This window comes from Coturnix japonica, chromosome 3, assembly GCF_001577835.2.
Source record: "Coturnix japonica isolate 7356 chromosome 3, Coturnix japonica 2.1, whole genome shotgun sequence".
Classification (NCBI taxonomy): domain Eukaryota; kingdom Metazoa; phylum Chordata; class Aves; order Galliformes; family Phasianidae; genus Coturnix; species Coturnix japonica.
Genome location: NC_029518.1, coordinates 70,610,153 through 70,623,343, shown reverse-complemented (window position 1 = coordinate 70,623,343; position 13,191 = coordinate 70,610,153). Strand labels below are relative to the sequence as shown.

The following is a 13,191-nucleotide window of genomic DNA, read 5'->3' as shown; positions in this document are numbered from 1 at the left end:
TGAATACCTCTCACAAAACACAGAAAGTCAATTTCAGAAGAAAGGTTACAACTAAACTTAGCATGAAAGGCCTCAAATTTCTTAGATATCAGCATACAAAACCCCAGAAAATAACAGGATAAATCAATCTGTGGGAACAAAGAATGAAAATAAGGGGGCTTTATCTGACCAAAAATTTTGAAATAGGTAATAAAATATCCTCTTCAAGAACAGAATGTCCTGTGCTCTACTTAGTACCCATCACAACTCCCAAAGAAGAGCTTACAAATGCTTGACCTAACTTAGAATCACTGAATCACCAAGGCTGAAAAAGACCTTCCAGATCATCCAGTCCAACCATCTACCTATGGCCAGTATTTCCCCTTATTCATCAGTTTTTAAGAAGATATGCGATATTCCTAACTAATTTTAAGAAGGAGAGATTGAATCATAGAATCACAGAATTACCCAGGTTGGAAAAGACCTTGAAGATCATCAAGTCCAACCACAGCCCATCCATAGTACCCTAACTCTAACAACCCTCTGCTAAATCATATCCCTGAGCACCACATCCAAACGGCTTTTAAACACATCCGGGGATGGCGATTCAACCACCTCCCTGAAGTTCCAACCTCTGCACTCTGTGCTGTTTACTTGCTTATACTAAAAAAATACATGGAATTTTCAGATGATAATTGATGCAGGAGACACCGATAAAGATACTGTTACGAAGGCTTCTTTAACTATGTGTAACTTGAGGCATCTTCATTACAAGAATGAAAATGAGAACAAAAATTATCATCGGCATCAGGTATTCTCAATCCAAATTTAAACATACCTCTTTTTGCAGGAATTCCTCTCGCATCTGTGAAACTAGTAGAGCTTCCTGATGTCTCTGGTGTTCGCTGATTTGTTCTTGCAGATGTTTTATTAAAATCTGTAAAAAAAGATTTAAAATTCTCGTGACAACATACGAAAACCTATACAGGAAAAACAGGACTCACAGGGGATATGAAGGTAAACACCAACAATGGCAGCAGTGATGGTGGAATACAGGATCCTCCAAGTCTAGTAGGGGACCAGTAAATACAGGTGGCCTGCGAGTTAATACTGGGTCCAATCCCACTCAACATCTTCAACAATGAATTGGACAATGAGACAGAAAATTCTCCACAAGTTTGCTGATGTGATGTAAAACTGAGTGGTGGTTGATTGTGCTTTCACAAAGTGACCTGGTCAGGCTGGAGAAATGGGCCAAATGGGCACTTCTTGGAGGAACGCAAATAATCCTGCCCATGGGACTGGAACAACCCCAGGCACCAGGACATGTTGGGGGCTGACCAGTTTGAAAGGAGCTATGCAGAAAATAACTTGGGATCCTGGCGGACAGCATGTTAAACACAAGGTGACTAGTATATGCTGGGCTGCGTTAGCAGTAGTGTCACCAGCAGGTCAAAGGAAGTGATCCTTTCCCTCTGCTCAACACTGCTGAAGCGACACCTGGAGTATTAGGGTCCTGTTCAGGGCTCCCCAGTATGAGAAAGGTACCTTAGACTAGAGAAATCCCTGCAAAAGACCACTAAAGATGATGAAGGCATTGCAACATCTTTGTTACAAGGAAAAGGTGACAGCAAGGACGGTTCAGGCTGGAGAAGAGGAGGCCTGGGGCAGAGGGAATCTCCTGGAAGTTTATAACTGAAGAAAGTGCATACAGAAGAGAGAGCTGGGCTCTGGCATAGTGGTGCCCCTTGGCAGGACAAGAGGCAAAAGGAACAAACTGAAATACAAGATATTCCCTTGCAACATTAGGAAACACTTCTGTACTATGCATGTAACTAAGAACAGGCACAGATTGCCCAGAGGCTGTGGAGCCTCTTGCATGGAGCTCTTCAAAAGTCATCTGGACATAGTCCTGAGCAACCCGCTCTGAGTGTCCCTGCTTGAGCCAGATGGATATATGCCATATGATACGGATATCAGCCACACTGGGTGATTCTGTGAGTACTGAGATACAGGTCTGTTTTTGAAAAAATGCATCCTACTTAAAAAGAAAATAAAAGTTACAGCAATCTAGAAACAAACAATTTTAACAAATGTCTTTGTGCAATTAATATACTGTGCCTTACCTCTTGGGTTGAAATTCTGCCATTTAGTTCAGCTACTTTGGAAGCAGAATGCTCTTTTGTGTACTGAGAAAGAATCTTCTCTACTTCTCTTTGATGGGAAGCTTTCAGAGCTGCAACATATTCTGCTGTGTCTTCCTGTATCCTGGACAGAAGAAAATTAGATGCATAGAGCAACTACAGATATTTCTTCAAAAATGAGGTGAATTTTCTAACTTGAACACATAAAATATGAAGAAACATGCATAATGACTTATCAGCCATCAGCTAAACTAAGAAGTTTTTTAAAATAAACATGTTGAGCATTTACCTTCGTATATTATTTTCAGAATAAGCCAGTGTTGCCTGAGACTTCACCCTCTGCTGGTTCATTTCTAGAGACAATTTTTCCACCTCCTCCTTCAGCCGTGCATTTTCTTGCAGAACTTCCAAGACATTAGAATCAGAAAAGTTGTGTGGCTGGTATATTTTGTCATTGTTAAAAATGCCTATCAAGGGTTCGCTGTTGCAGGAATTCCTTTTTTCTGTTGCTACGGTATTGTTTTTCAAGCTCTCTTGACGGTTTTCCTTATTATCAGTCTTATTTCTCAAGTTATTATCAGACAACATTGCCATCCTTTCTTTTTGAAGTTTCTCTACAGTTTTTGTAAGGTCTTGTATTTCTCTGTTCTTGGTGATCAGTTCTTGATTTAGTTTCAGCAGTTTCTCTTTTGTGTTACCTTGTTTCATTTGCCAATCTGCTAACTGTAAGTCTTTATTATCCTTTTTACTTCTGAGTTTTAATTGGGAATTTTGACTCTTGAGGTTTTCAATTTCTGTCTGGAGGTTTTCAACAGTAATCTGATGGGTCTTCTTAAGATTCTGAAGCTGCAGTTCAAGTTCAATACAATTGGCTTTATCACCATTCAGTTTTGGTGATTCACTCTTCCATTTGTAAGCAAGAAGTTGCTCAAGCTCGGCAAGTCTTTGCTCATATTGCATCTGGAGAACGAATGGGGTAAGAGGATTGAAAACGGGTGGGGGGGAAAGCAGTTTCCTTAATTATACATTACTAGCTTCTTTTATTGTTCTTACCTTTGCTGCAAGTCTGAAACAAGATTTTGTAAGGATACAAATAAGTATTACTAATAACAGTACTCATCCAGTACAGAAATCAGTGAAGTTTAACGAGTTTAAAACAAAAAAACAAAGGCAACAAAATACGCACACATATGCAAAGCGAACCTAAGTCTGCTGTAGAACAGTATTACTCAAAACATTTACTATGAACTCATCCTCTACACACAACAAATACAGCTGCTACGGAAAAAAACAATTAAATTGGCAAGAAACTATTTCATTTTTAGGTAATTTTGTTCTGTTCAGTCGATATTGACTCAGGCAAATTAGCGTTCTATTTTTGTAGAAAAAGAAATCTCTATTTCTGTTAAAACTGCCATTACATTTGCCGTATTTGCAAACAGTCTTATTTCTCACAACTGCACCTCATGCTTTTAACATTATCTTCAATTCTAATAGGACAGATTTCTACTTTCACTTATTTATTTAAATCATATCAGTATTGATTCAGAGACACAGAGTTTTCCTCTGTAATAAGCTGAGAAAAATCTAACTCAGACTGGATAGCCTCTAAGGAAAACAGCATGTTACTCAGGTTGGATATTGGATCTTGGGACAAATTTATTCTCAGAGTGATGAGGCATTTGAACAGACTGTCTGGGGAGGTGGTAGAATCACTGTACATGGAAGAATTCAAAAAACATGTAGATGTGGCCCTTAAGGACATAGTTTAGTGGGTACAGTGGTAATGGGTCAATGGTTGGTCTAGGTGATCTCAGTGCACTGTCTTTTCCAACCCTTGTTATCCTATGATTCACATGAAGAAGAGGAGGAACAACTGATCATCAGTGCAGTACTTTCCTGCTCATTAAGAACCCATGCAGTTCACCTTGAAAACTGAAATACCAGATTTCAGTGCTTCCTAAAATAACTCTTAAAGAGTTGGTATCACACTGTTTTATGGGTAAAATGTTTAGCATACTCAAATGTTCCCTGCAGAAATGCCCAGCGGGCAGGAAATCACACTACAGTGTGTACAGCAAGTAAAGCTACGCCCAGGAACTTCTCTCAGTTCTAATATTTGTTTGCACTATTTTAAATGCTCTTTATACCCTACGTGCCAAAACCACTGAAATTCTGATGATAAATTCTTCAAATGCTTTTTCCTTCAGCATACTCTTTAATTTCTGTTCTCACCACTGGTTTTTGGTAGAGACCAGCTGCCTTACAAGCACTAATTGCAATATAGACTACTCAACAAGCCTCCAGCTTTTACCTTTATCTTTTGAAACTGTTGTTCCATAGCACGGAGACTTGTTTTAGCTTCATCATCTTTACCCTCAAGTTCCGTTTCTAACTTTTTTATTCTTCTTTCCAAAAAATCAGTTGTGTTTGTTTTAGCTGAAAGATCATTGGTTTTCTCAGCAGCAGCAGCAGCATAAATCAAAGCAGGCAAAGAATTCGGGTAACGCCTTTTTAGAATGCCTTCCATTTCTTTGATCTATTAGAAGAAAATGGGCAGAAGTCAAAAAGAAGAAAGTTCAAATGAAAAGTGAACTGATATAAGTGACAGAGCATTAACAATACGATCCATTAAGCTTGGTGAAGAATAACAAGTCAAGATGCATTTATCTGAGAGTTTTTACAGCTTATGTTATTGTTTACAGACAAGTCTCATCATCACTGACTGATGGACTTCTTATACAACATCACATATTTAAAAAGAATACTCCTCTGGTCTTTAGATTTAAACATCTTTTATTTACTTATTAAGAATTTAAGCAGTATAAAGCTTTTAATGCTGTTAAAATATTTGGTTTTCTTATGCATTTAACACTCACACTTCCACATACCACTCTACTTTTCCAGCTGCTTCAGAGAAATTTCATCACAGGAAATTATTCTCCCAGTAAAAGATTAAATGTCTTTTTTTCCCCTCATCATTATTTCACTGCAAACTCCAAAGCAGACTAACACCTTGTGTGCAAAACTGATAAACGCCTCTTTTTAACCCACAGCTAAAAATGCTTTCTGCACTCTATGCAATAGAATGCTGCGGAGACTCTCTCTCTATTTGTTCTGCATCCCAGCCTCATTCCAAGCACAGCTGTTACCTACAAAAATTCAGGAAGGCACAGTTCCTCCTGACTTTTTCCTCAGTAGAAACATGGGATTTAAGATCTCTGCCATTTATCATGGCACTGTAGGAATTTCAACTCCTACTCTTGAAACAATGTGGCTGAAACTGGCCAGAACCTCAAGAACGTACTGAACAGAGACACTGGGAATCCCAGAAGGTAAACAGGATGCTTGCATGTGCTTTTGCCCTTTTGCTCCTTTCCTAGAAACTGAACAGTGCTTTAATATTAACGGATCTTGAAAGGATATAAGTAAATAGCTTCTTAGAACACGGCAACAGGAGATCCCTTTGTAAATAAGCAATTACAGCTGTTTTATGTTAAGTATGACATAATACAAAAGTTCCTTTGTCACAGGGCTTCATTCAGTGCTTTATCCTTATTAAAGTACTATTAAGAACAAGTAACCTTATCTGAAATGAAATTGAGTAAATCACAGTTATATTATTACATACTTGTCGTTCAAGGTCCTGAATTCTTTTAGCATCTGCTGCTCTGTCCTTCAAACGCTTCTTCTGTTGCACACACTGATGATCTCCAGCTTCAGCTCTGAGCTTCTCGACCTATCCAATTTACGAGAAAAAACAAAATACACACCTTTAGAGATGTTTTACAGTAGTACAGAGGTAAACATTTCAAATTAACACAGTAACAGAAGTATTCTACAACTTAATAACTGGTAATATCCAGCCCCAGGCTGGATATAGCTCTGGGCAGCCTGGTCTAGTGGTTGGTGACCCTGCACATAGCAGGTGGAATTGAAACTAGATGATCCTTAAGGTCGTTTTCAGCCCAGGCCATTCTATGACTCTACGATTTCTACAAAAGCAAACTATGAATTATACTATTCTTGTTTCCAGAAGAATCATCAGTAAGTCCAATGCAAGCAGAATGGGTTTCAGCATTTTGCACTTGCAATTCTGACTGCATATAAAGTTATATCTGTTTTGAATATAAAGAGATATCCACATTTGTTTTGATTATGTTTTTTCTTAAAAAAAGGCATGAGCATTATGGAGACCAAAATGACACTGTATTCGTCACTAAAAATCATTAAGTGCCAATATTTTAAGTTAAATATTATCACCTCTTGCTTCAGTTTTTCAATTTCTTCCCTTGCCTCTTTAAGACGGGCTGCATCTTTATCCAGAAGATCCTGATTTTCTGCATACCAATGAAGCCGCCTTTTTAAATGAAGAATTTCCTGTTTGTATGTTTCTTCCATAACTTTAAATTCATAAGACTTCTCGCCTACAAGAATAAAACTCTTATAATTACGTGTCGAAAACATAATACATAATTCGATATATGAATGTGTTAGAAAGTGAACACTGTGCTTCAGCACATTTCATACAAGAGCAAAGTCAGGATTCTAAATGCCACAGTACTAAAAAAAACAATATCAGAGAATAATAATTCTCATATATAGTAATAGTCAATAGTTCACAGTTTGCCTCAGGAAGTATTTAAAACACAATCCCTGTGAGATCTATTCTTGAATAAGGTTGTAGTAAACAAATTTTCAGTAATAGGGATGATAGAATATGGAATATATACTTTGATATGCACTGACCACAATCCTCCCACTTAGCCATCAAGCAGCTCTTACAGCTCGTAACAAGTGTGATGCTTGATATGGACAGTGAAAAAGGGCCAATTTCTGGACCTCTTGTTGGCAATGTAGAAAAAGTTTAGAAATGGAAAACTTCACAAGGCATAAATTAGGGGTAAAAATAGAGCAAATAGATACAGTAGTTACATTTCACTAAGTTATACTATATGAAGCAGCAAGTCTTAGTTACATATTTTTTCAGTGAAGGAAAGAACAGGCACAAGTATTCAAGAAAATAAAGGTGGTTTACTTGATGTGGATGTAATCTGGACTTTTGCTAGATCTCTTTCTTTCTTTGCTTGCCCCAGGTCTAATTCAAGAGCTTGTTTATCTTGTTTAAGCCGTCTTATCTCTTCTCGTAATTTAGTTTCTTCCTTCTGAGTTTTAGAGGAAACAATAATATAAGAAAAAACACACATGCACACATACGAAAAATGCTGATGGTGTTTTTTCACCACAGAATGATTAAATTATGTTTGTACTGAACCACATACTAGTTATGTATGACATTATTCTGAAGCCTTGATACAGCAGAACTTACGTTAAACACTACAAAATAAACATATACCTTTAATAAGTTTTGTTTTTAATAACTGTTGCAGAAGCAGAAAACTGTACAGACTGACTTTTTGGAGGCTCAATAAAGTAGATGGCTTTACTTATTTTGCAGCTTAAATGGATGGATGTATAGTTGACGTATACCGTCAACAGCTTATCTTACTACATGCTCTTTCTTGATGTTTTCTGTGTGTGTGCCCACTGTTCAGTTTGAGTATGTGTGATCACTAGCAAACTTCAAGACTGAGTAGCTGGTGAGTAGGACAAAAGGTTCCCAGAAAAGCCACTCTGTGGAGATTGAGGCCTTTAGTTATTCAGAGCAGCAACTGCGGTGAAGGAGTGTGTGCATCAGATTCTGGGCACAACCATTCTTGGGTCTATACAAAGTGCCCAGGGCTAGCTCTTAGTGGGATCCACATGTGTGTTACTACTACCAAACCCTCTCCTGACCTGCTGAGTTGGAGAAGGTCATCTGCACTGCTTGTGTTTCTGTGTTACAAGCAAAGGCAATGGTGTTAAAGTAATCCAGGCTAGACCTAAGGATAGGGAAGTGCAGCAGCAGCAAGTATGTTAAAACTAGGGCAGCCCCTGGAGTCTTAAGAGCTCAAAGTCAACTGTATCAAACCAGAAACAATGCTGCTGGTCCTGAAGCTCTCTATTTAAGCAGTTAAAAAAACAAAACAAAGAAACAAACAAACAAACATACCCGCCACCACCAAAAAAAAAACAAACCCAAAACCCAACTAATTATTTTCATTTATATCTACAATTTGGAGGTTATATGTGTGTATATATATATATAAATCTGAATGTTTGCAATAGAGTTTTGGCACACACACACCTACCCGTGCTGCTCGAAGCTCTGAAATCAATTCTGTGAAACTTTGATTTCTGGCTGGTTCAGATTCTCGCACAATTTGTGACTGGATATTAATCCTTTCTACCTTTTCTCTAAAAAAAAAGGAGAAAAATATTATGCAACATGGTGACTCGCGTCACACAAGGGGGTAACAATAGCATATTAAAAAGCAAGCACAATATGTTCAAGATGATACTATAAAGTTAATTTGTGGAGGTTCAAACCAAAGAAAGAAGCAACCACATGACATCTCTATACAAAGCAGGGAAAAAAAAACAAAAACATGGAAAACAAAATCAGCTGTAAGATGGAACCTGGTTACCTGGCACATTTTTGTTGGAACTACATGAGAGAAGGAAAGAAAAGCTTCTCTGCACCAATGAATTTCACCTCTCCTTGGCAAATAGATCCGAGTTGCTTACTTTTTCCTCTCATTAACACTGGACACAAATCTAACAGGATCTACAGTGCAGCAAATCTAAGGGTGTCATGGTTTTATGATTTTTGGTTATTGGTATTCCACATCATAACATCATGTAGCACACTGGGAGTCACGGGACTGGGCCAAACCGGCCCGTAAACCATTGACAAATGGTTCCTCCACTAACAAGATCTCCTGTGATTCCTGATCAGTGTTTGAATAGCAACGAAACATTTTGACATTTGAGCAGACAAAATACCAGAGCAAGAGTAATACAAGTGTGGAACGTTCTGATATGAGCAACAGTATCTGAATTCTAATGTTGAAATACTTCCCATGTGGAAGGCTCTCACATTCTCATAGCTCTTCCAGATCAGCAAGAAGACAAAGAATTAAGTGTCCATAATCAACATCAATCTACTGTCAAAAGAGAAACTAAAACCACAAAACCAGGAACCACCAGAAAACATGCATCCAAAAGATTCTTTGCTAATTCTTCATTAAAAAAAATAATAAAAGTAGCTGAAAAATCAGACACTTTATATCAGATGTTTAATTAAGCCTACCTTAGGGCTATTAGTTCAGACATTAAACACTGATTCTCCTTATACATTTGTTCCTCATTTTTTTTGTTTTGGATTTGCAGATCTTTCATTTGTTTGTATAACCTCTCATTTTCCTAAGATGAGATAGACAAAGTTAACATTCATAGACAAAGAAATGTCATAAATCACTGTTTTACCCAGTTCAATCTATGACTTGCACAGTCTGTCTTCTGAAACACTAAACATTTTATTATGAAAATTTCCAAAATGGATATCTTTACACTAAGGTAAAGCTATCCCAACTGTATTGCCAAAGTATACAGTGGATGAGTGCTGATAGATCAAAGTTCAACCCGCCCATGTCTGTCCTGGAAGCACAGTCAGCCACTTGTTTTGTGATGCCTACAGCCGCACCACCAACACATTGCATACAAACCTTACTAAGAAATGCTAAACAGCACCTGGAAAACGGTTAATCTCACATATTTTATTTTACAGTTGCAAGCATTCAAAATGATCATTAATTTTTCATTATCCATTTCTGCACTTGAATAAGTTTATAAATCAGGCATGCTAACAAGATTTCTTTGCAATCAGCTGCTCCAAATCTGTGACAAAAAAACACATCTTAAAACAGAACCCGCTGGACTTCCAATACTGCTTAAAACCACATGTTGTCTGCTAAATTTTGGGCAAACAGTTGAGCTCAAACTAGATGTATGCAAACACTTCAAAAATGTACAACATATCTGTACCCATCACACCTAAATTTCACTTGTGTTTTAGATATCAAGACAACTGTTTTCAATAGAATGGAAGTAACTGCTTGACAGTTTTCTTTCTGAGATTTGCTGAGAAAACAGCATGGTATATATACTGTATGGTATACCTGTTGATAACCTTGAATAATGACTTCTTGATCTTCCATTTCTTTTTGTATTTGTGCCAGTTTTTCTTCAGGGACAGAAACTGTTCCTGTCTGATGGATCCATCTCTTCTCCTTAGACAGCTCTTCCATGCTTCTCAACTTTCAGAAAGAAACAGACAATATGACACACACTTCCTAGCAGTATGGAATTGCCTACAAGATTATGCTTTATATCATAAATAGGTCAGTACGTGCTAAGAAGCAAACACAAACCAATGAGCCAATCTTACTATTGGAGTTTACAGAAGCATTATGAAACAGAAGAAAAGTTTTAAAAGCCTGGTAAAGTTTTACAAAACCATATCCTCGCTTTTTTAATCTTATTTATCTTAACAGGAAGGTATAGTGAAATAGGCCTTTAAATATGCCATACAGATAAAAAACGACATTGAAAAGTGCATGAAATTACAAACAGTATCTCAGCATGAAGTACTTTTCCAGTTTTCAACATGTAGTATCCATTACTCTTATTCATTTATTTTTTTAAACAGCTGTAAGAGCAAGTTAAACATTTAAATGCAAACATATAAACAAAGGAAAACCTGCTGAAGGACTCCTATAATTAAAAAAAAAATAAATAAAAATGAACTCAGGATAATGTAAAAACATTACATCCTAATCATAGTAAATGTAGTAGTGAGTAAATATTTGTAAACACAAATGTAAATACACTATTAGTTACTACATGTGGGTTTTCTCCTTATTAACAACTCATCTGAAGTAAGATGCATTTAAGTTTCAGAAGCAATCTTTCTCATTTTCTATACTTGGGACACAAAAGGATAAATACCTTGCTCTGAAGAACATAGTTTTCTTGACCCAGCTGAGAAAGCTCTTTTTCATAGCGTGTTTTCAATTCTACTATCTTTGTCTCCATTTCTTTCTCCTTTTCTGAAACTGTGCTGGTTAGCTGTTGAATCACATCACGTGCTCTGCTCAGGTCCTCCTCAGCAACTTGTGCTCGTCTTAGCAAACGCAGTTCCCTTTCACAACTTTTGACAGGAGAAACTGGTAAATCCTAACAAAGAGAAATTCAGAGAACCATTACACCAAGTTGACAACAGAAAATTCATCAGTTTTACTTAACTGGCTTATCTGGCTCTTTGAAACTATATAAGACACCTGAAAAGAAAAATCCCATCGTTCTAGTATCAAAACACTCTACAGAGTTTTCCTTTAATGAATTACTTTCCAATTTCCTAAATATTAGCAGGGAAAATATAAGAAACTAGAAGCAAACACCACTCATATGAGGGCTACTGCACAACCACTGGAGTTATTCTATTAAACATTTTCTCAAAAAGCAGTAACAACTTGAACATTCAGTAATACATTTTTATACAATTATTAAGGAAGAAGGAAAATCCATCATGCACTGCAAATTCAGACATCCTGGACAAGTGAAAATATTCTATTAAATCATCAGTGCAGCACAGGTAGAAAAACAAACAGAAGTTCCATTTCAGCTTCTTAACCAAGCAATTTTTAATAAAAATTTTACTTAGAAGTATGTCAATTTGTACAGTAAAATTTTGTTTTAGAAATCAATAAGCATTAATTTTACATAGAACTACTAAGGCAGCAGAACTATCCAAACAACTAAAACCCAGTCTTATTCTTACAAATTCTAAGAACAAAAACAAGTATTTGACTGAAGAAGCCTTATAAATATTATAATATTTATACTATTATAAAAATATTTCAGCATTTGTCAATCCTGCTAATATTACTAAAAGTTTTGATAGAACAGGTATGTAAACCAAATTGCATATACTATAATTGGGAACATCATTAGTTACTACTTACACTATGATGCTGTCTGAAAGAATCCACAACTTGATGTCCAAGATTATGAACAACCGATTGGTCAGACATAGCTCTGCTAATTTCCTCCTTAGAAGTCTTTTCATTTGCTGCAGATCTTATCGTCCTTGTAGTAAATAAGGCTTCTTCATTTAGGCAGAAAGCAAAATATAACAAAATTAAGTATAGAATTCAGAGTCCTTGATAAAAACCTATTTATGTGATTCACCCACTAAGCATGCAATTCAAGTTTTTTACAACTTGTATTTCAAATTAAACATAGAAACTTCAGAGCAATTAAACAAAGAAAATGAAGTGGTCATCAGTTCTTTACATGCACATACGGAAACTTCAGAGTCACAGCCGGAACCACTGACTGAACACCTGGGGAAAGCACCCAGTCAGCCCTAGGAGCACAGGTGAAGGCAGTTCAGCTGTGTGACTCAAATGGGTGGAGCCTGGCTGCACCTCTCTTAGACCCCATTTAAAGGCTGACTGCCACTAGGGAAGGATCTCTTTCTGGAGATTCCTCCCTGGTGGAGCTTTCTCCTGTGAACCTGGAATCTTCTGATATGGGTAAGCAATCTTTTTTTCTTTCCTTATAGCACCTTTCTATTGTGCCAGTCCTCCCATCATATTGATCTGCCCAATTGTTACGACATGCAAAAAAACCAAACCAACAACCAAATAATGCTACCACCAAAAATACAGTATAAAATGAAGTAAAAATCAAGAGAACAACTGAGATAAGTAGCTGGACAATAAATCCTTCATGAAACAACATTAGTCTTAAGAAAAATAGACATTAGCTGCAATTATCATTTCATTTTTGCCTATAACAGTTTAATCTAAAAGCTCCTCTGTTAGGATGCCATACATAAAAACAAGCAAGTAATGAGCATTTTCAAGATGAAATAATTCTTATAAGGCTTACACCTCTTGTATAGGTGCTTCCTTGGCACTGATAGTTAGGGAACATTATGCTTTAAAGCCATTTTCTTCCTAGCCTCTGGGGCCTCCTGTTGAGACTAACTTATGAATGAACTCAAAATTGCTTTGGATAATGGCTACAGATAACAGCTCTCTTCTACAGAGAGAAAAGCATGCCTGAGTGAGGCTTAGTGTCCTTATTTACTCAGGACTCATCTTTCTATTCCATCACCACT

The 13,191-nt window shown here is 36.9% G+C and overlaps 1 protein-coding gene across 7 annotated transcripts in view; it reads right to left on the bottom strand.

Moving 5' to 3' along the window:
* Positions 1 to 13,191, bottom strand: part of CEP162 (centrosomal protein 162) — a 41,094-nt gene that overhangs the window by 5,449 nt on the left and 22,454 nt on the right. For all 7 annotated transcript variants that reach the window (XM_015858936.2, XM_015858938.2, XM_015858937.2 and 4 more), the window contains 12 exons: positions 12,029 to 12,171; positions 11,013 to 11,240; positions 10,184 to 10,321; positions 9,316 to 9,428; positions 8,315 to 8,420; positions 7,162 to 7,288; positions 6,387 to 6,550; positions 5,755 to 5,862; positions 4,438 to 4,662; positions 2,413 to 3,083; positions 2,106 to 2,247; positions 818 to 916 (listed from right to left, as the gene is read on the bottom strand). In XM_015858936.2, coding sequence (XP_015714422.1) covers positions 818 to 916; positions 2,106 to 2,247; positions 2,413 to 3,083; positions 4,438 to 4,662; positions 5,755 to 5,862; positions 6,387 to 6,550; positions 7,162 to 7,288; positions 8,315 to 8,420; positions 9,316 to 9,428; positions 10,184 to 10,321; positions 11,013 to 11,240; positions 12,029 to 12,171 — 2,264 coding nt within the window. The remainder of the gene's footprint in view (positions 1 to 817; positions 917 to 2,105; positions 2,248 to 2,412; positions 3,084 to 4,437; positions 4,663 to 5,754; positions 5,863 to 6,386; positions 6,551 to 7,161; positions 7,289 to 8,314; positions 8,421 to 9,315; positions 9,429 to 10,183; positions 10,322 to 11,012; positions 11,241 to 12,028; positions 12,172 to 13,191) is intronic.